Source organism: Carcharodon carcharias, chromosome 5, assembly GCF_017639515.1.
Source record: "Carcharodon carcharias isolate sCarCar2 chromosome 5, sCarCar2.pri, whole genome shotgun sequence".
NCBI lineage: Eukaryota > Metazoa > Chordata > Chondrichthyes > Lamniformes > Lamnidae > Carcharodon > Carcharodon carcharias.
This window is the reverse complement of record NC_054471.1, coordinates 150,724,933-150,744,661: the sequence shown is the minus strand read 5'-3', so window position 1 is coordinate 150,744,661 and position 19,729 is coordinate 150,724,933. Positions and strand designations below refer to the sequence as shown.

The window sequence follows — 19,729 nt, the reverse complement described above, 5'->3', positions numbered from 1 at the left end:
TCAAAGCTAAAAATTCTGATTTCCTAATTATACAGTCAACAAAAGATAGCTTAAGTGCATGAGCAAACCACAGTAAATGGATTTGAATGTAGACAATGTGGGGGCATCCCTGGTCCTAAAAAAGGATATAACAAGGCACTTTTGAAATGATAAGTGAGAAATAGTAGTATTCCAAATAGACTTGTGGGCCATGTACATGGATCATTAAAACGTCCTGAACAGATACAGAATATAATCAAAAAGGCCAGTGGAATGCTGGTCTTTGTACATAGAGGACAAGAGTACATGGGGGTACAAATCATACTTCAGCTGTAGGAAGCCCTGGTTCAGCCTTCCCTGGGTTGGGATTTTCTGGCCCCGCCCACTGCTGGGGTCGTCCAGTCCCAGCGAAAGTCAGCGGACTTTTGGCTGGGCTGCCGACCATCTCACGGTGTTGTCCCGCCACCACAGGGCCGGAAAATGCCGGCCCTGGGCCAATCTGAGCAGTTCTGGGCACCAAACCTTTGGAAAGACATATGGGTTGCGGAGGGAGCGCAACATAGATATACCAGAATGATACCTGGACTCGAAGGTTTAAAATACAAGCAGAGATTAGACAAACTAGGATTGCATTCCCTGGAATTTAGAAGGTATAGGGGTGATTCGAGGGAAACAGACAGGGTAGATGAAAACTATTTCCACTGGTTGAGGAGACTAAAACCAAAGGCGTAATCAAAAAATTACATTGAAATTACGAAGCGCCTGTACATGCAAAGATTGATAGATGTTTGGAACTCTTTGTACAAGTTTATGCTAGATCAGTGGTTACTTTAAAAATGGAGATTAATAGATTTTTGTTAACCAAAGCTATTAAAGGAATATGGTCAATGTAGATTTATGGAATTAGATCGCAGATCACCCACGATCTCATTGAATGGTGGAACAAGCTTAAGGGACTAAATGGCCTTCTGTTCCTGTTCTTGTTCCTGTACTATATGAATTCTTTATTAAATTCTGTTTATTGTGTGAATGAAAGAAATTGCATAATTTGTGAACATTAATCACAAACGAGCTTTGGAGGCTTCTTGGCAAGAATCATTTATGGGGGAGGCGGTTGCACTGTGGTAATGTCACTGAATTAGTAATCCAGAGGCCTAGGCTAATGCTCTGGGGGTAGACGTTCAAATCCCACCATGGAGTTAGTAGAATTTAAATTCAATTAATAAAAAAATCTGAATTAAACACTAGCCTAATGGTGAGCACAAAATGATTGTTGATTGTCATAAATCCCATCTGGTTCAATAATGCCCTTTAGGGAAGGAAATCTTCCATCTTTACCTGGTCTGGCCTACATGTGATTCCATTTCCTTATAAATGCTCTTAAATGCTCTCTGAATTGGCCGAGCAAGCCACTCAATTGTTTCAAACCACTACGATACCTTAAAAAAAAAGGAATGAAACTGGACCGACTACCCAGCATCGACCTAGGCACCAGGAATGACAATGGCAAACCCAGCCCTGTCAACCCTGCAAAGTCCTCCTTACTAACGTTTGAGGGCTTGTGCCAAACTTGGGAGAGCTGTCCCACAGACTGGTCAAATAACAGCTTAACGTAATAACATTCACGGAATCATACCTTACAATGTCCCAGGCACCACCATCCCCATCCCTGGGTTGTGTCCTTTCCCATCGAAAAGACAGACCCTCTAGAGGTTGTAGCACAGTGATATATATTTTGGAGGAAGTTGCCCTGGGAATCTTTAACATTGACTCAGGACCCCATGAAATCTTATGGAATCTGGTCAAATATGGGAAGAAAACCCCCTGCTGGTTATCACCTACTGTCTCCCCCGCACCCCCCCCCCCCCTCAGCTAATGAATCAGTTCTCCTCCATGTTGAACACTACTTGGGGGAAGCACTGAGAGTGGCAAGGGCACAGAATATTCTCTGGATTGGGGACTTCAATGTCCATCACCAAGAGTGGCTTGTAGCACCATTACTGACCAAACTGGCCGAGTGCTAAAGGACGTAACTCTAGACTGGATCTTTGGCAGGTGGTGAGGAACCAACAAGAGGGAAAAACCTATTTGGCTTCGTCTTCATCAATCACCTGTCGCAGATGCATCTGTCCATGAGAGTATTGGTAGGACCACTGCACAGTCCTTGCGGAGACGAAGTCCTGTCTTCACATTGAGAATACCCTCTATTGTATTGTGCAGCACTACCACTGTGCTAAGTGGGATAGATTCCGAACACGTCTGGCTACTCAGCTGGGCATCCATGAAATTCTGTGGGCTGTCAGCAGCAGCAGAATTATGTACAAGCACAATGTGTAACCTCATGACTCAGCATATTCCCACTCTGTCACCACCATTAAGCTGGGGGATCAACCCTGGCTCAATGAAGAGTGTAGGAGGGCATGCCAGTAGCAGCACCAGGCATACCAAAAAATAACTGTCAGCCTGGTGAAGCTACAAAACAGGGCTACTTGCTTGCCAAACAGCAATAAGCATCAAGCGATAAACAGAGTGAAGCGATCCCACAACCAACGAATCGGATGTAAGTTCTGAAGTTCTGCCGCTTCCAGTCATGAATGGTGGTGGACAATTAAACAACTTGCTGGAAGAGTAGGCTCCACAAGTATCCCCATCCTCAGTGATGGAGGAGGCCAGCACAGCAGTGCATAAGATGGGGCTGAAGGATTTGCAGCCATCTTCAGCCAGAATTGCTGAGTGGATGATCCATCCCGACCTCTTCCAGAGCATCACAGATGCCAGTCTTCAACCAATTCGATTCACTTCCCATGATATCAAGAAATGGCTGAAGGCACTGGATACTGCAAAGACCATAGCCCTGACAATATTCTGGCAATAGTACTGAAGACTTGTGTTCCAGAACTAGCCATGCCCTTAGCCAAGCTGTTCCAATACAGTTACGACAATGTGGAAAATTGACCAAGAATATCCTGTCCACAAAAAGCAGGACAAATCCAACCCAGTGGCACTTGCTCAGCAATAACCTATTCACTGACTAGATTTGGTTTCTGCTAGGGCCACTCAGCTCCTGACCTACTTACAGTCTTGGACTAAAGAGCTGAACTCGAGGTGAGGTGAGAGTGACTGCCCTTGGCATCAAGGTAGCAATTGATTGGGTGTGGCATCAAGGAGCCTTAGCAAAACTGAAGTCAATGGGAATTGGGGTGAGGGGGTGGGCAGAGTGAAGCTCTCCACTAATTGTAGTCATACCTAGCACAAAGGAAGATGGTTGTGGTTGTTGGAGGTCAGTCATCTCAGCTCCAGGACATCGTTGCAGGAGTCCCTCGGGTAGTGTCCTCAGCCCAACCAGCTTTAACTATTTCATCAATGACCTTTCCTCCATCATAAGGTCAGAAGTGGGGATGTTCATGGATGATTGCACAATATTCATCACCACTTGCGACTCCTCAGATAATGAAGCAGTCCGTGTCTATATGCAGCAACACCTGGACAATATTTAGGCTTGGGCTCATAAGTGGCAAGCAACATTCGTGCCACACAAGAGCCAGGGAATTAGCATCTCCAACAGGGGAGAATCAAACTATCTCCCCTTGACATAGAGTAGCATTACCATTGTTGAATCCTCTACTGCCAACATCATGGGGAGTCACCATTGACCAGAAACTGAATTGGACTGGCCATATAAATACTGTGGCTACAAGAGTAGGTCAGAGGCTAGGAATTCTGTGGAGAATAACTCACCTCCTGACTTCCCAAAGCCTGTCCACTATCTACAAGGCACAAGTCAGGAGTGTGATGGAATACTTGCCATTGGCCTTAACGAGTACAGCTCCAACAACACTCGTGAAGCTTGACACCATCCAGGACAAAGCAGTATGCTTGATTGGCACCCCATCTACCACCTTCAACATTCACTCCCTCCACCACCAACGTATAGTTGCAGTAGTATGTACCATCAAAAAGTCGCACTGCAGCAAATCACCAAAGCTCCTTCGACAGTACCTTCCAGACCCATGACTTCTACCACCTAGTAGGACAAGGATAGCAGATGCATGGTAACACCACCAGCAAATTTCCCTCCAGGCCAGACAGCATCCTGACTTGGAATTATATCGCCGTTCCTTCACTGTCGCTGGGTCAAAATCCTGGAACTCCCTTCCTAATAGCACTGTGGGTGTTCCTACATCACATGTACTGCAGCAATACCAGAACACCATTCAGCCCCTCGAGCCTGCTCTGCCATTCAGTAAGATCATGGCTGATTATCTTGTGTGTCGATTTCCACATTGCCATCTAACCCTGATAACTTTTAGATTCTTGTTAGGCAAGGGAATCACCTACCTCTGCTTTAAAAATATTCAATGAGCCTGCTTCCTCCACCACCTCAGGCAGAGAGTTCCAAAGTCGCACAACCCTCAGAGAGAAAAAATTTCTCCTCATCTCTGTCCTAATTTTAAAACAGTGCCCCCTAGTTCTGGACTCACCCAAAGAGGAAACATCCTTTTGATGTCCACCTTATCAAGGCTGTTCAGGATCTTTGTATACTTCAATCAAATCACCCCCACTCTTCTAAACTCCAATGGAAACAAGCCCAGTCTGTCCAACCTTTCCTCATAAGACAACCCACTCATTCCAGGTATCAATCTAATAAACCTCCTTTGAACTGCCTCCAATGCATTTACATCCTTCCTTAAATAAGGAGACCAAAACTGCACACAGTATTCGAGGTGTGGTCTCACTAATGCCCTGTATAACTGAAGCATAATATCCTTATGTTCAACCCCTCTAATAAAGGATAATAAAGGATAGCATTCCATTAGCATTCTTAATTACTTGCTGTACCTGCAGACAAATTCTTTTGTGACTCGTGCATGAGAACGCCTAGATCCTTTTGCACCTCGGAATTATGCAGCTGTTCTCCATTCAAATAAGAACCTGTGTTTTTGTTCTTCCTGCCAATGTAAACAACTTCACGTTTTCCCACATTAAACTCCATTTGCCAGATCTTTGTCTGTTCACTCAACCAATCTATATCCATCTGCAACCTCATGTCGTCACAACATACTTTCCTACCTATCTTTGTGTCATCTGCAACTTTAGCTACCATGTCTTCACTCCCCTCATTTAAGTCATTGATGTAAATCGTAAAAAGTTGAGGCCCCAGTACAGACCCCTGTGGGATGCCATTCGTCACATCCTGCCAACCTGAAAAAGACCCACTTATGCATAATCTCTGCTTTCTGCCAGCCAGCCAATCTTCTATCCATAATAATATGTCACCCCCTACACCATGTGCTTTTATTTCCATAATAACCTTTGATGTGGCACCTCATCAAATGCCTTCTGGAATTCCAAGTACAGAATGTCTACAGGCTCCCTTTTATCCACTGCACATGTTATTCCTTCAAAAAAACTCCAATAAATTGGTTGAACACGATTTTCCTTTCACAAAACTATGCTGACTCTTTCCGGTTGCCTTGAGCTCTTCTAAGTGCCCAGCTATAACCTCCTCAATGATCGATTCTAACAACTTCCCCATGACAAATGTCAAGCTAACTGGCCTATAGTTTCATGTTTTCTGTCTCCCTTCCTTCTTGAATAGAGGGATTATATTTGCCACTTTCCAATCTGATGGAACCTTTCCAGAATCTAGCGAATTTTGGAAAATTAACACTAGTGCATTGACTTCTTCATTAGCTACCTCTGTTAAGTCCCTAGGATGTAATCCAATAGGACCCGGAGACTTGCCAACCCGCAGCTCCAACAATTTGCTCAGTATCATTTCCCTGGTGATTTCAATTTCACCAGGTTCCCCCCTCCCTTTCACCTGATTTGCAGCTAATACTGGAATGTTTTTTGCATCATCTATAGTGAACGCGGAAGCAAAATATTTGTTCATTTCTTCTGCCATTTCCTTATTATCTACTAATAACTCCCCACTGCCACTCTAGATGACCAACATTCACTTTACTTACTCTTTTCCTTGTTAAATACATGTAAAAACTCTTGCTATCCATTTTTACATTTCTAACTAGCTTCCTCTCATACTCTTATTTCTCTCCTGATTAACCTTTTAGTCATTCTCTACTGTTCTTTATATTCTGTCCAATCATCTGTCCTGCTATTCATCTTTGCGGAGTTGTATGCTTTTTCCTTAAGTTTGATGCTTTCCTTAACTTTAATTAACCACAGATGGTGGGTCCTGCCCTTAGAATTTTTCTTTATAAATAGGAATGCACTTATTCTGAATACTCTGAAGTATCTTCTTAAATGTTTGCCATTGCTTCTCCATTGTTCTACCCTCTAGCCTAGTTTCTCAGTTGACTTCAGCTAGCTCAGCTTTCATCCCCACATAGTTGCCCTTATTTAAGTTTAAGATATTAGTCTTAGACCCACTCTTCTCCCTTTCAGACTGGATGTAAAATTCAAATCATATTGTGGTCACTGCTATCTAGGGTGCCTTTACTTTGAGGTCATTAATCCTGTCACGTTACACAACAGCAAGTCTAATATAACTTGCTCTCTGGTTGGTTCCAGAACATGCTACTCTGTTAGTATTTTCTCTTGAATACTTTGTCCTACACTGTGGCTACTGTTAGGTGGTCTGTAGACCACTCCCAATAATGACTTTTTCCCCCCTACTATTCCTCACGTCCACCCGAACCGATTCTACATCCTGTTCTCCTGAACCAAGATCACCTCTAACTATTGCACCAATGTGCTCTGATTAACAGTGCTACCCCTCCACCTTTACCTAGTTTCCTATTCTTCTTGAATGTCATGTACCCCTCAACATTAAGGACCAATCTTTGTCATCCTGCAGCCATGTCTCTGTAATTGCTGTCAGATATTTATTTACTTCAATGTGGGCCATCAATTAATTTGCTTTGTTATGAATATTGCATGCATTCAGACAGAGAGCCTTCAGTCTTGGTCTTTTTGTTACCCTTGTAACATCTAGCCTTGAGTGTTGATGTCCACTGCCACCTTCTCCAGGGCAATTAAGGCGATAAATGCTGGCCTAGCAAGTGAGCCCGTATCCCATGAATAAATAAATAAGAAACGTAGAATAAATATGGAGAATGATGGTTTATTTACGTATTTATGTATGTATTCAATTTGTATGTGGTACAGTTAAAATATCAAGAGGGACTTGCATTTTGAGACAAAGCTTTAAACTCCTTGCATATTTGTAAGCTGTAACACACAATGCTTAGGAGCCATTGTCATCAGGTGACATTATCAGCGCTGTCTGAGAGTATGGTTTACAGTGTGCGAGTCCCTTTCAGTTTATCTTGAAGTTATTTGATTCTATTTATTTAGAAGATCTTTGGTTAATTTTGTTACAGGATGTACATGTTAGTTTGTGCATCAGCTTTGAATTGGCTAGTATATGGAGATTTTTCCACCATTGACAATGTTTGAGGCAGTCATGTTGAGAGCATGCACAGACGCTTGAGGTATTTTTAAACTTTCAGTAGCCCATGGTAAAATAGTCGTGGCTGCATTACTTTGGAATTGTTTTCAAAAATGTGTGTATAGTCCACACAATTGAAGTTACTAGTGTGTATCAGGTTTTTTTCGGTCCATCTATGTTGATTGCTTGGAGTACAGAAATATTTGAAGCTTTAGCAAGTTAGCTCTGGTGCAGTCAACTAAGTTGGTAATTTTGAGCCAGTAGAATTGAGAAAATAGTGTATTGAATGCTAAAAGCTTTTCATGCTTTTTGAAAAGCATAATTACATGTTACTGTATCCCATGCAGTGGCATAATTTAGTTTCCTGGTTATCTGCTTCAAACAGTGTTCTTTGTCCTTTGTGAATAGAGAAGTGCTAGAGAGGAATGTTAGAGAGGACACGTATGTTGTATATATTCTTGTAAATCTATTGGACTTGAGCTTTTTAAATTTTGTCACTTTTTCTTTTACAATGTAGTGAAAACCAGGTTTTCTTATGCATTTCCTAAGGAATTTCCTTACAGAATGAACCATGTAAGTGTCAAAATTTATTTCTTCTTTTTGTGGAATATAATTACTCATTATAAACTTTGTCATTTCAGTGATAGTAGCCCAGATGGAACTAATCATCTTCAGGCTTTTTTGTATCTGTAATTCCTTTGCTTTGGCTGACTGTTGAAGAGGTGATTCATTTTGGGTGGGTTTTAACATGTCCACAATATTCCAGGAACTTGTTACATGCCGTCCATGCTTCATAGAACAGCCAGTGGAAATAATTATATTTACAAGATAGAGAATTTGAGGTTAGGCACCCTTGCATATTTCAGATGTATTTGTTAAATTGTGAATTCCTGTCTGAGACACTGATATGATGTGAAATGCCCAAGTTCTACAGATATTTCATCACCACAAATTTTAGCGTTCTACTTCTAACATTGCATTTAGATTATATTGTCAACCTTAATTTTACGTTCCAAATTTTATCTTCAAATTTTAAAACTCCTTTTGTCTTTAAGGAAAACCTTGCCCAGTATTGCTCATTTTTTGTTTTATTCAGTTGATTGTTTTTTTTCTAAAAAACTGCTTTATCCTTAAAGCAGTTAATTTCCAATAATACAAGGTAAATGTTCATTGAGTCAGTCCTGCTGAAGAGCAATCTATTTTAGAGTTGTCTTGATCCGGAACTCCATTTCATCTTTCACTTTATCTGGTGCTTTAATAAAAAGTTGTTTTTTTACCCCCTTTTTTACAGACGTCATTGATTATAAGCTCCAACAGCTCTTGGCCACCAAAACCCCTCCAAATACTTCTTCCCTTTCACTTTCCTCTGACCCCATCCCTCCTTCCAATCTCACCCTTGGCCATATTTTCACAATCCCCCAATCTTCCCCACTCTGTGCTTCTTCTCTTCCTTGAACAATCAGTCTGCAACAAAAGTACCAGCTTCATCTCTTACACCATCTCTCAATTAATTTTGAGCTTGGAAATTCAGCCCATTGAACCTGCTCTGCCATTCAATAAGAATATGCCTGATCTGATTGTGACCTTCAGTCTACTTCCCTGCCTGTACCCCATAATCCTTGACTTCCTCGTAGATCAAAAATCTGTTTAATTCAGTCATGAATATATTCAATGACTAGACGCCATTGCTGTCTGTGGAAGAGAATTCTGAAGGCTAATGACCCTCAGATAAGAAATTCCACCTCGTCTGTCTTAAACAGACGGTGAAACTGCTACAGGTATATAAAAATAAATTTAGCTAAAGTAAGTGTTACTTCCTTAGAGGATGAGACTGGGGAATTAATAATGGCAGAGACTTTGAACAAGTATTTTGTATCTGCCTTCATGGTAGAAAAGACAAAAAGCATTCCATGAATAGTAGAAAATCAAGAGACAAAAGGGAGGGATGAACTTAATACTAGAGAAAAAGTACTAGGAAAACTAATGGGACTAAAGGTTGAAATGTATCCTGGACCTAATGGCCTGCATCCTAGGATATTAAAAGTGACTGCAGTGATAGTGGAGATAGTGAATGCATTGGTTGCAATCTTCCAAAATTGCCTAGATTCTGGCAAGGTTCCAGCTGATTGGAAAAACAAATGTAACGCCTCTATTCAAGAAAGCAGGAAGACAGAATCGGGAAAATATTGGCCAGTTAGCCTAATTTCTGTCATTGGGAAAATGCTAGAATCCATTGTTAAGGAAGTTGTAGCAGGACGTTTTAGAAAATCAAAATACATTCAGCCATTTTCAACATGGTTTTGTGAAAGGGATTTCATGTTTGACAAATTTGTTCCAAGTTCTTTGAAGATGTAACAAGCAGGGTGGATAAAGGGGAACCAGTAAATGTCCATTTGGATTTCCAAAAGACATTCAATAAGGTGCCACATGAAAAGGTTACCATACAGCATTAGAGCTTATGGTGTTGGGGCTAACATATTAGCTTGGACAGAGAACTGGCTAACTAATAGGAAACAGAGTCTGGATAATTAGGTCATTTTTTAGGATGGCAAACTAACTAGTGGAGTGCCATAAGAATCAGTGCTGGGCCTTCAACTATTTATGATCTATATAAATAACTTGGATGAAGGGGCTGAGTGTATTGTAGTCAAATTTGCTTACAATACAAGATAGGTTGTGAGGAGGTTACAAAAGGATATAGATTATGCATGTGGCCAGAAATTTGGCAGTTAAGTATAATGTGGGAAAATATGAAGTTGTCCACTTTGGCGGAAAGAGTGGAAAAGCTGAATATTATTTAAATGGAGAGAGATTGCAGTATGCTGTGGTACAGAGGGATCTGGGTATCTTTGTACATAAATCACCAAAAGTTAGCATGTAAAAGCAGTCCTTTTCTTCTTGGCATAGCACCTGTTGTCGGTTCTCTTTTCCTGACTCCTTTTGTCTGGAAAAAAAAAAAACAAAATGCTGGAAAAACTCAGCAGGTCTAACACCATCTGTGGAGAGGAAAAAAATCAGAGTTAACGTTTCGAATCCTTATGACTCTTCTTCAGAGCTAAAGAGAAGTAAAACTGTAATGAAAGTTATACTAAGAGGGGTGGAGCAGGTGAAGCTGGATAGAAGGCCAATGATAGGTGGAGGAAAAGGAGAGATTGCCAGGGGTGTTAATAATTATGATACTGGCTAAAGGAGGTGCTGATGGTGGCATTAAGGTCAGAAAGCAGAATGTGATAATGGCAGGGCAAGGGTAAGCACTGTGGAAAGAATATGAGCAAGTGACAGATGGTCCTTGTGGGGGGAGGGAACGGTGGTGGGAAAAAAAGATTAAAAATAGGATAAAAGGTGGGGATAAAACAATGAATAAAAATGAAAATAAAATAATAAGTGGATAAAAAAAATGAAAAAATAAAAATTAAATGAGAATGAATATTGAAAAAAGTGGATAAAAAGGGGTGAGGATAGAGCAGAGAGTTCATGATTTGAAGTTGTTAAACTCAGTGTTAAGGCTGGAAAGCTATAAAGCTATAAATATGAGGTGCTGTTCCTCCAGTTTACATTGGGCTTCACTAGAACATTGCAGCAGGCCAAGGACAGACATGTGGGCATGAGAGCAGGATAGGGTGTTGAAATGGCAAGCGACAGGAAGGTATGGGTCATGCTTGCGGACAGACCGAAGGTGTTCTGCAAAGCGGTCACCCAGTCTGCGTTTGGTGTCTCCAATGTAGAGCAGACCACATTGGGAGCAGTGAATGCAGTAGACAGTAGTCCTTTTTGTCTGCCTGATTCAGGTCAGCAACAGTAAAGCCATCTGTTTTTCCTCTTTGTCCAGGTGTTAAAGCTCGTATCTGTGTATGAATAAGTTTTTTGACCTGGGCCCCCATCCCCATGACAAGTCACATGAGCTTATCGCTGGGCAAAGTTCAATACGACTTCACACCATTTCTCCACCCCCCCTCCCACCCCAACACATCCTCTGTTCCAGTGCATTCTTTATTACCTTAAATTAAAAGAGACAGCTTAAAACATAACCATCTTATTAAGTCTAACAGCCATAACATACCTCCTTGTAAAGAAAGATCAGTTCTGTTGAAGGGTCATGAGGACTCGAAACGTCAACTCTTTTCTTCTCCGCAGATGCTGCCAGACCTGCTGAGTTTTTCCAGGTAATTCTGTTTTTGTTTTGGATTTCCAGCATTCGCAGTTTTTTGTTTTTATCTGTGTTTAATTGACTGCCACTGCTCTTCAAGAAATGCCTACCTTGAAGAAGTTCTGTTCGTCTCTGCGACAAGATTTCCATATCTCTCTTTTGCCTTGTTCACCTTCATTGCTTTCCATTTCTCTCCTGGTTTTTCACCTCTCCTTGTAAAGAAAGATCAGTACTGTTCAAGGGTCATGAGGACTCGAAACGTCAACTCTTTTCTTCTCCACCGATGCTGCCAGACCTGCTGAGTTTTTCCAGGTAATTCTGTTTTTGTTTTAGCCATATCAGGTGATCTTATTGAAACATAGATTCTGAGGAGGCTTGACATGGCAGATGCTGAGAAGATGTCCTCCTGGTGGGGAAACCTGAAATTAGGGGTACAGTTTAAAAATTATGGGTCTTTTTTAAGACAGAGGTGAGGAGGAATTTCTTCTGAAGGTCATTAATCCTTGAAATTCTCTTTCCCAGAGATCAGTGGAGGCAATTGAATATATTTAAGGCAGAGTTAGACAGATTTTTGATCTGCAAGGGACTCAAATGTTATAGGGGCTGAGAGGAAAGTGGAGTTAGGACTATAATCAGATCAGGCGTGATCTTATTGAATTACAGGAAACGTTCGAAAGACTAAATAGTTGTCTCCTGCTGCTGCTTTATTCTCCATCCCGGCCCCAGTCTGACCTTGCTGTCCTTGTTTGCCTGTATTGTTTTAATGAAGCTCAGTGGAAATGTTTGAAGAACAGCATCTTCTCCTTCAGTCAGGCACTTTACAGCCCTCTGGACTCTATGTTGAGTTCAACAATTTCAGCTCATAATCACTGCTCCAGTTTTTTTTTTGGAAAAGCGGGGCTGTAGTTTTGTTGTTGTTATTTACACCTCCCGTATACCCGTCTTTTTGTTTCTTTACTGGTCCTGTTGCTATTCCCTTTTGTCTTGCACCATTTCTTCTGTATCACTTAATCAACCCTGCCCTCCACCCTATCACAGATTTTCCTTTTTTGTTTTTCCTCTGTGTCCCTTTTCCTGCCTCCGTATTTGCTTCAAATCCGGTATATCTCTAACTTTTTCCAGTTCCGATTAAAGGTCCATGACCTGAAATGTTAACTATTTTTCTTTCCACAGATGCTGCCAGACCTGCTGAATATTTCCACTGTTTTCTGTTTTTATTTCAGATTTGGAGCATCCACAGTATTTTGCTTTTTCGAAATATTCAAAGTGTGTCAATTAGAAATTTAATGAGGTGTTTGGATAGGATAAAATAACTATTACTCTTACTTATATGACCGATTATAGAGACAGAAGAAAACCCAAAAAGGAACATTGAAGTGCAGTTAAAATATTGTAAAAGCAAAATACTGAGTATGCTAAAAAGCTTAGAAATACTCAGCAGGTCAGGCAGCACCTGTGGAGAGAAAAACAGAGTTAATGTTTCGGGTCAGTTACCTTTCATTAGATCATTGGTCTGAAGTGTTATCTCTCTCCTCTCCAGAGATGTGGCCTGACTTGCTTCGTATCTCCATTTTTTGTTTTTATTTAAAGTTTTAAATATGCCCAATTAGAAATTATGCCAATTTTAATCGCTGCACCATTGTCCGCTGTGCTTTCTTGAATTGCCTGCCTAAGCCCCTCTACCTCATGACCCCTATCTCCTCTTTTAAGACGTTCCATAAAACTCACATCATTGACCATGTACTACTATCTCATTGTGTCAAATTTTTGATACACCATGGAACTTTATACTATGTTAATAGCACTATATTAATGAAAGTATTGTGCTGAGTGAATGAGATTAATGTTTTAATCTATAGGCGATGTGGTGCATTACTCTGGCTACATATGCTGCATTGAAAATTTCTGTTGCATCTGGTGGGGAAGTCTATACAGTTTTTTTTGTTCTTATTCTGTCTTGCCATTTGTGTGCAGGATTTAATTTGTTCAGTTTGCTATTGCCAAAATAATTCTTAAAATGAAGATAGAAAAATAAAATATCTTTATTTTGTGAATTATTTTCTTTCCATTCTTTTAGGTTTCCCTGGAGTGTATACAGTTGCACTAATGTGTGCTGGTGAAATAGCTGCTCCCAGACCTCTGTGTTGTTCCTAAACAAATGCTACTGTGCTGTGCTTGTGTGTGTGAATTTCTCACCTATTCCTGCTATCACTGCTCCAGAAATAGACACCTGATAAACAGTGAATGGAATAATTTCTGATCACAGTGGCTTTTAAGATGCTTATTGTTATCTATCCTTTCCTTCCTCCTTCAAAAAAATTTTCACCTACAGACAGGCAGCAGTCATCAAGGTGTTTAAAAGCATCTATTTATGGAATCCCTGAACATTATGAATATTTCTAACTTTGCAGAAGTGCTTTTACTAATGAAAACTTTTATTTAATGTTTTGCAGATATTGGAATGTGAATTTTATTTGTTAGAGCTAATGGTGAGTGCTCTGGCTTTTTTATATTTGTCAGGGTATGTTAGATCTGGAAACAGACCACTCCCCTATTTAAGGCACCCATTGTCAATGTCAACATTCCTAAGTCAATTGTAGATGTAAAACACACTTCCCTCTACTTTATTGTAACTGTGTCTCATCTCTAAGCTCCAATATCAGTATAACATTGACATCCTTGTGACCCCTCTGAATGAGATTTCGATGTAAATAGATCAGTACTGTCACTGAGCCAACTATAAAATGGCCAAATAAAGTTCAAGTATAGCCCTCACAGCCATAAACATAGGAGATTTCCATCTTCAATTTGGCCTGGTTTCGAGCTCTGATCCCAGAGGTGAAAAAATATTTTGCTAACCCATTGTAGCTTTGGCTTTCTTTTGAAACTGTTTGGCAATTGCATTCCAGCTAATTAATAAATTAATACTATTTGATGTTCTTTCTTAGGATTGTTGTCTAATAGTATACCATCCATATAGACCATTGCTACAATATGTACAAGATATGGGACAAGAAGACATGCTGCTGCCATTAGCATGGTAAGATCTAATGATCAGTACCCTTGTTATACATCTGTGCTAGTATTGGGTTAAAATATATGGGTTTACTTTGTTAACAGATATTGATTTAATTTCGTATTTTATATTTATAAATGTTAGGAATTTTTGTCTAGCTCTTTTCCCTTCCAACAAAATGCTTTCTTCAGCAAGATAATTTACATTTTTATATAGTGCCTTATCACATGTCAGGACTTCTCAAAGTTCATTACAACCAATATATTAATTTTAGGACTATTTTTGATATTTAAGCAATAATACTAAGCAGTGAGGTTGAGTGTCTTGGGCTACAGGAAGATATAGACGGGATGGTCAAATGGGCAGATAAGTGGCAGATGGAATTTAACCCTGAAACGTGTGAGGTGATACACTTTGGAAGGATTAATTTGGTAAGGAAGTATTCAATGAACGGCATGACACTAGGAAGTTCTGAGGAACAAAGGGACCTTGGCGTGTACATCCATAGATCTCTGAAGGCAGATGGGCATGTTAGTGGGGTGGTGAAAAAGGCATATGGGACACTTGCCTTTATCAATCGAGGCATAGATTACAAAAGTAAGGAGGTCATGTTGGAGTTGTATAGAACCTTGGTGAGGTCACAGCTGAAGTACTGTGCAGTTCTGGTCACCATATTATAGGAAGGATGTGATTGCACTGGAGGGGGTGCAGAGGAGATTCATCAGGATGTTGCCTGGGATGAAACATTTAAGTTATGGAGAGAGGTTGGATAGACTTGGGTTGTTTTCGTTGGAGCAGAAAAGACTGAGGGGCGACCTGATCGAGGTGTACAAGATTACGAGGGGAGTGGACAGGGTGGATAGGGAGCAGCTGTTCCCCTTAGTTGAAGGGTCAGACACAAGGGGGCATAAGCTCAAGGTGAGGGGCAGGAGGTTTAGGGGAGATGTGAGGAAAAACTAGTGACGGTCTGGAATGCGCTGCCTGGGAGGGTGGTGGAGGTGGGTTGCCTGACATCCTTTAAAAAGTATCTGGATGAGCACTTGGCACGTCATAACATTCAAGGCTATGGGCCAAGTGCTGGTAAATGGGATTAGGTTGGTAGGTCAGGTGTTTCTCACATGTCAATGCAGACCCGATGGGCCAAAGGGCCTCTTCTGCACTGCTATTCTGTGAATAATGTGACAGGTGATTGTGCAGAATGGAGTTTTTCGTGATCAATACTGCTGAACTCTAGTTCTAAGACTTGTGCGTTAAAACAGAAGAATGGTAGTACCAGCCACATTTCTTGGAACTTTTCCACTTAAACTTGTATGTCGCATGTTTAATGTGAAACATAGGTGATGACCAGCTCATTAACAATCTGCCTACTATACGAGCATACCTATCAAAATGCCATGACACGTAAAGAAGAAAGAACTTGTATTTGTATAGTACCTTCCATGTCTTCAAAATATCCCATAGAGCTTCACATCCATGAATTACATTTGAAGTGCAGTCACTTTCTTGTTGAGAAACATGGCAGCCAATTTGCACACAGTAGCTGGATAAGTGATCGATTAATCTGATTTGGTGGTATTGGCTGTTCGGCAGGACACTGAGAAAACTCCCTGCTCTTCTTTGGAAAAGTACCATGGGATCTTTTACGACCACCTGAACAGACAGACAGAGCCTCGTCTGAAAGATGGCATCTGTAACAATGCAGCACTACCTCAGTACTGCACTGAAGTGTCACCCTAGATTATGTGGGCCAGTCCTGGAGGTGAGACTACTAGCAACTGAGCCAAAGATAAATGAAACATTTTTTTTATATATACCTGCTACTTACTTGCAGGAACACATACCAAAAGTTGACTGGTATTTAGGTTAGGTGTAGATATGCTACTACCAATGAGCTTTTGGGTTCTGGCCATAAGGCTTATTGGAAATAGCATTGCTTAGCTTATAAGACAGATCAGTTATAAATCTTTGTAGCTACATTCAGGAGTATCTTTTTAAACTACATGCCTTAATCTGCACAGGAGGATAGTGAATGACACCTACAGGACAGACCTATGCCTCATGTATCCTCCATTCATGATAGCCTTGGGTGAGTATGGAGTCACTGTACTTGACATAAAGTTTGTTGGGTATCATCATTAAATCTAAATTTGTTCTTTCAATGATTTCTGAATGGATGTTTTCAATGGGCTTTAATAGATTTATAGTTCCCTGTGAATTAATACTAATAAAATCACTAGCACTTCACGATAGGAAACAGGAAAAATATTTTATACTTTGTTAACAATTGAACTGCAAGTTATATATTTGGAAATCAGATTTGAATAGAATATTGGGGTTAAAATAAGGAACATGATTTATTTTGAAAGAAGTTATGCTCGAGTCGGTGAGCATTTCAGAGTTATTTGTGTTACACAGATGAATACGGTAAATTTATATTTTCTTTTTACATGGTGTAATTAAGGAAGGGAGGGATAATAGTGTTTTGTTAGCCATTTTGGTCATAAGATTAAATGAATATCCAACAGTGAAGTACGTGATCTAAAAGCTAGCTGCTACATTTTATAATTTTTGTTTGTAGTTCCCACATTACAGTGACACTAAACAGAGTCAGTGGTTGACTGAATAAATTTCTGGACCTGACTATCTACTTCTGAAATCTCTTGATTTCAGACAAACTGCAGATCACCAGACCTCAATCCTGTAGTTCAAGTTCGAAAAGGCAAAGTTTAGAGGAAATAGAAGAAAAAAACTTTCAAAAAACTTCTGTTTTCCCTCCTGACTGCAAAGGTTGAGCCATTTTCAGAAGGCTAAAGATCAGCTAAACTACATGTTGTGACATCATGATGTTACCATCATAGAAATCCCCACAAGCCCAAATCAGGTTTTGGAGGTGCCTGCATGCATGGAGCCTTGAAACCTCAAATTCACTGCTTGATTCCCTGGCCAAGTACGTGCACTCTCTAAATTAATTAACAAGATAGTACTAAGTATTGTAAACTGCTAGGCTGTCCACCCACTTAGATTTTTTTTAAAAAGTGTCTATTTACCTGTGTTTTAATATTCTACTTAATTCATGAACTGTATTCTAATGTATCAGGGTCACTGCAATTATTTTGACTTTCCTACTTTCTTTTTCAAATTGTAGGTGCAAGTCATGTTTCTGAGACCCACAGAAACACAAATGGTTGGCTTTTGCTTGCTCACTTTTATATAAAAGGAATGATCAGTGAGATAATCACATTTGCACACACCCTTTTAAGTTCGCATATGGATATGTTAGTACCACTTAGAATTTGGACCATGTGATTAACAACGAAGTTTAGTGTTTGGTTTCATGTTGGGAATGCTGCAAACACATAGTTTTACATATACATTGCTATAGTGAAGGAAACGTGTAAAATATAAAGAGTAAACAAATAATATATTGAATTTGGTTTGATTTACCCTTTACAGCCTGTTTGCACGTGGCATGTGTGGTCCAGCAAAAAGATGCACGTCAGTGGTTTGCTGAGCTCTCAGTGGATATGGAGAAGGTGATGCAAATGTGTAGTAATCAAATTGATTGTCTATATTGTCTTCTAATTTTCCAATTTTCAAAGTTTTGGAAGGAATTGTTTTAAAATAAGAAGCATAACCAGATATTACAAAGTATTGATTATTGCTAGGTAGGTTTATATTATTGCATCAATTGTTTAGTCCTTCACATCATTTGTCATTAAGAAAGTAGAATAAAAGTACCCTCTCAAACTCCAGTACACATTATAGAAGATGCATGGAAAAATTTTAAATCTTATTTATGTGTTCATATATTAATTCTATTATATTAATCTCTATTGCAGTTAATGGTATCACATTACTACTGTGTAATTCCTCCTTTACCCCCAGTATTCTGCATAGTTATTGCATCAAATCTGTTTTTCTTTAAAGTTACTAATTAATTTTCCATTACATTGTTCACAAAGTATCAAGGGTTTGGTAGTGTGAGATGGAGCACCTACTTGTAGTATGTGAGAGTTTGTAAATAGCAAGACTATCCCAGACTGTTGCATCTGTAGGGTATGTCTCTGCCTTGAATCACAGCAGCTTGGAGTTGTTAAGGTAGAGTGAGTTAGAGACACTTAACACATAGGGGAGGGGGAGGAATTTCTGGATAGTTTACTCACACCTCAAGGGTAAACCACAGGTCTGGGAAGGGGAAGAGTTGACTGTCAATTAGCAAGGTAAAGTGAAATGTGGGGAGATAGAGGAAGAGACCACACAAATGCTGGTCCTGACCAACGGAACCAATGTATTTGCTACCTCTGAGAATAAAGAAAGAGAGAGCGCATAGGACAGCCACAATGCTGACCTAGGTATCACAGTGCAGTGGACTGACCAAAGGTGGGAGCAGCAGAATAGAAACATAGATGTAGAGCATTTGATATTGAGGGGGATGGATAGCATCCTCTGCAGCAAGAGTTGAAGGGTGAATTGCTTAGCTATTGCAGGGGGATGGAACATCTCAGCGTGATTGAAAAGAAATTTGGAACGGGAGGGGGCAGAACCAGTTGTCATGATCTAAGACCAATGAGATAGGGAGGAAAAGTGATGAGGTCCTGCTGAGGGACTACTAAGAGGTAGGAGCTAACTTAAAAGCTAATTCAAGGGTAATATTACCTGAGCCATGTAGAAATTGGCATAGGGACAAATGGATTATGAAAATTAACATGTGACTAAAGGACTGGTATGGGAAACGGGAGTTCCATTTCATGGGATACTAGCACCAACACTGGGACAGGAAGGAACTGTATCCCTGGAACTGGCTTCACCTGAACTCAATTGGGATTCAGGTCCTGGCTGATAGGATAAATGGAACTGTAGAAAGCATTTTCAACCAATATCTATAAGGCTGGTAAGGGAGGGCTCACACAGAAACAGAAATAAAAATTGCCTTAAGACTGAAAAAGGAACACAAACAAAGTCTAGGCTATCAATAATGTTAAGGGTATATTTTTAAAAATAGCTTCAGAAAGAAATATAGGAAATAATAACAAAACAACTAATCAAAAAACAACAGAAGTGATTTAAAAAAGTAAAGTGATAAGTTAAAATGTCTTTCTGAACTTAAGGCTGTAAAGGCAGGCCAGGGACCATTGCCAAATTTATAGTTCTGTACACTAATATACATGGCATA

At 40.1% G+C, this 19,729-nt stretch overlaps 1 protein-coding gene across 2 annotated transcripts in view; it reads left to right on the top strand.

The window, feature by feature from the left end:
- Positions 1-19,729, top strand: part of ccnc (cyclin C) — a 43,191-nt gene that overhangs the window by 13,508 nt on the left and 9,954 nt on the right. For both annotated transcript variants that reach the window (XM_041188207.1, XM_041188206.1), the window contains exons 6-10: positions 7,911-7,966; positions 13,994-14,029; positions 14,489-14,580; positions 16,575-16,642; positions 18,010-18,089. In XM_041188207.1, the coding sequence (XP_041044141.1) occupies positions 7,911-7,966; positions 13,994-14,029; positions 14,489-14,580; positions 16,575-16,642; positions 18,010-18,089 (332 nt within the window). The remainder of the gene's footprint in view (positions 1-7,910; positions 7,967-13,993; positions 14,030-14,488; positions 14,581-16,574; positions 16,643-18,009; positions 18,090-19,729) is intronic.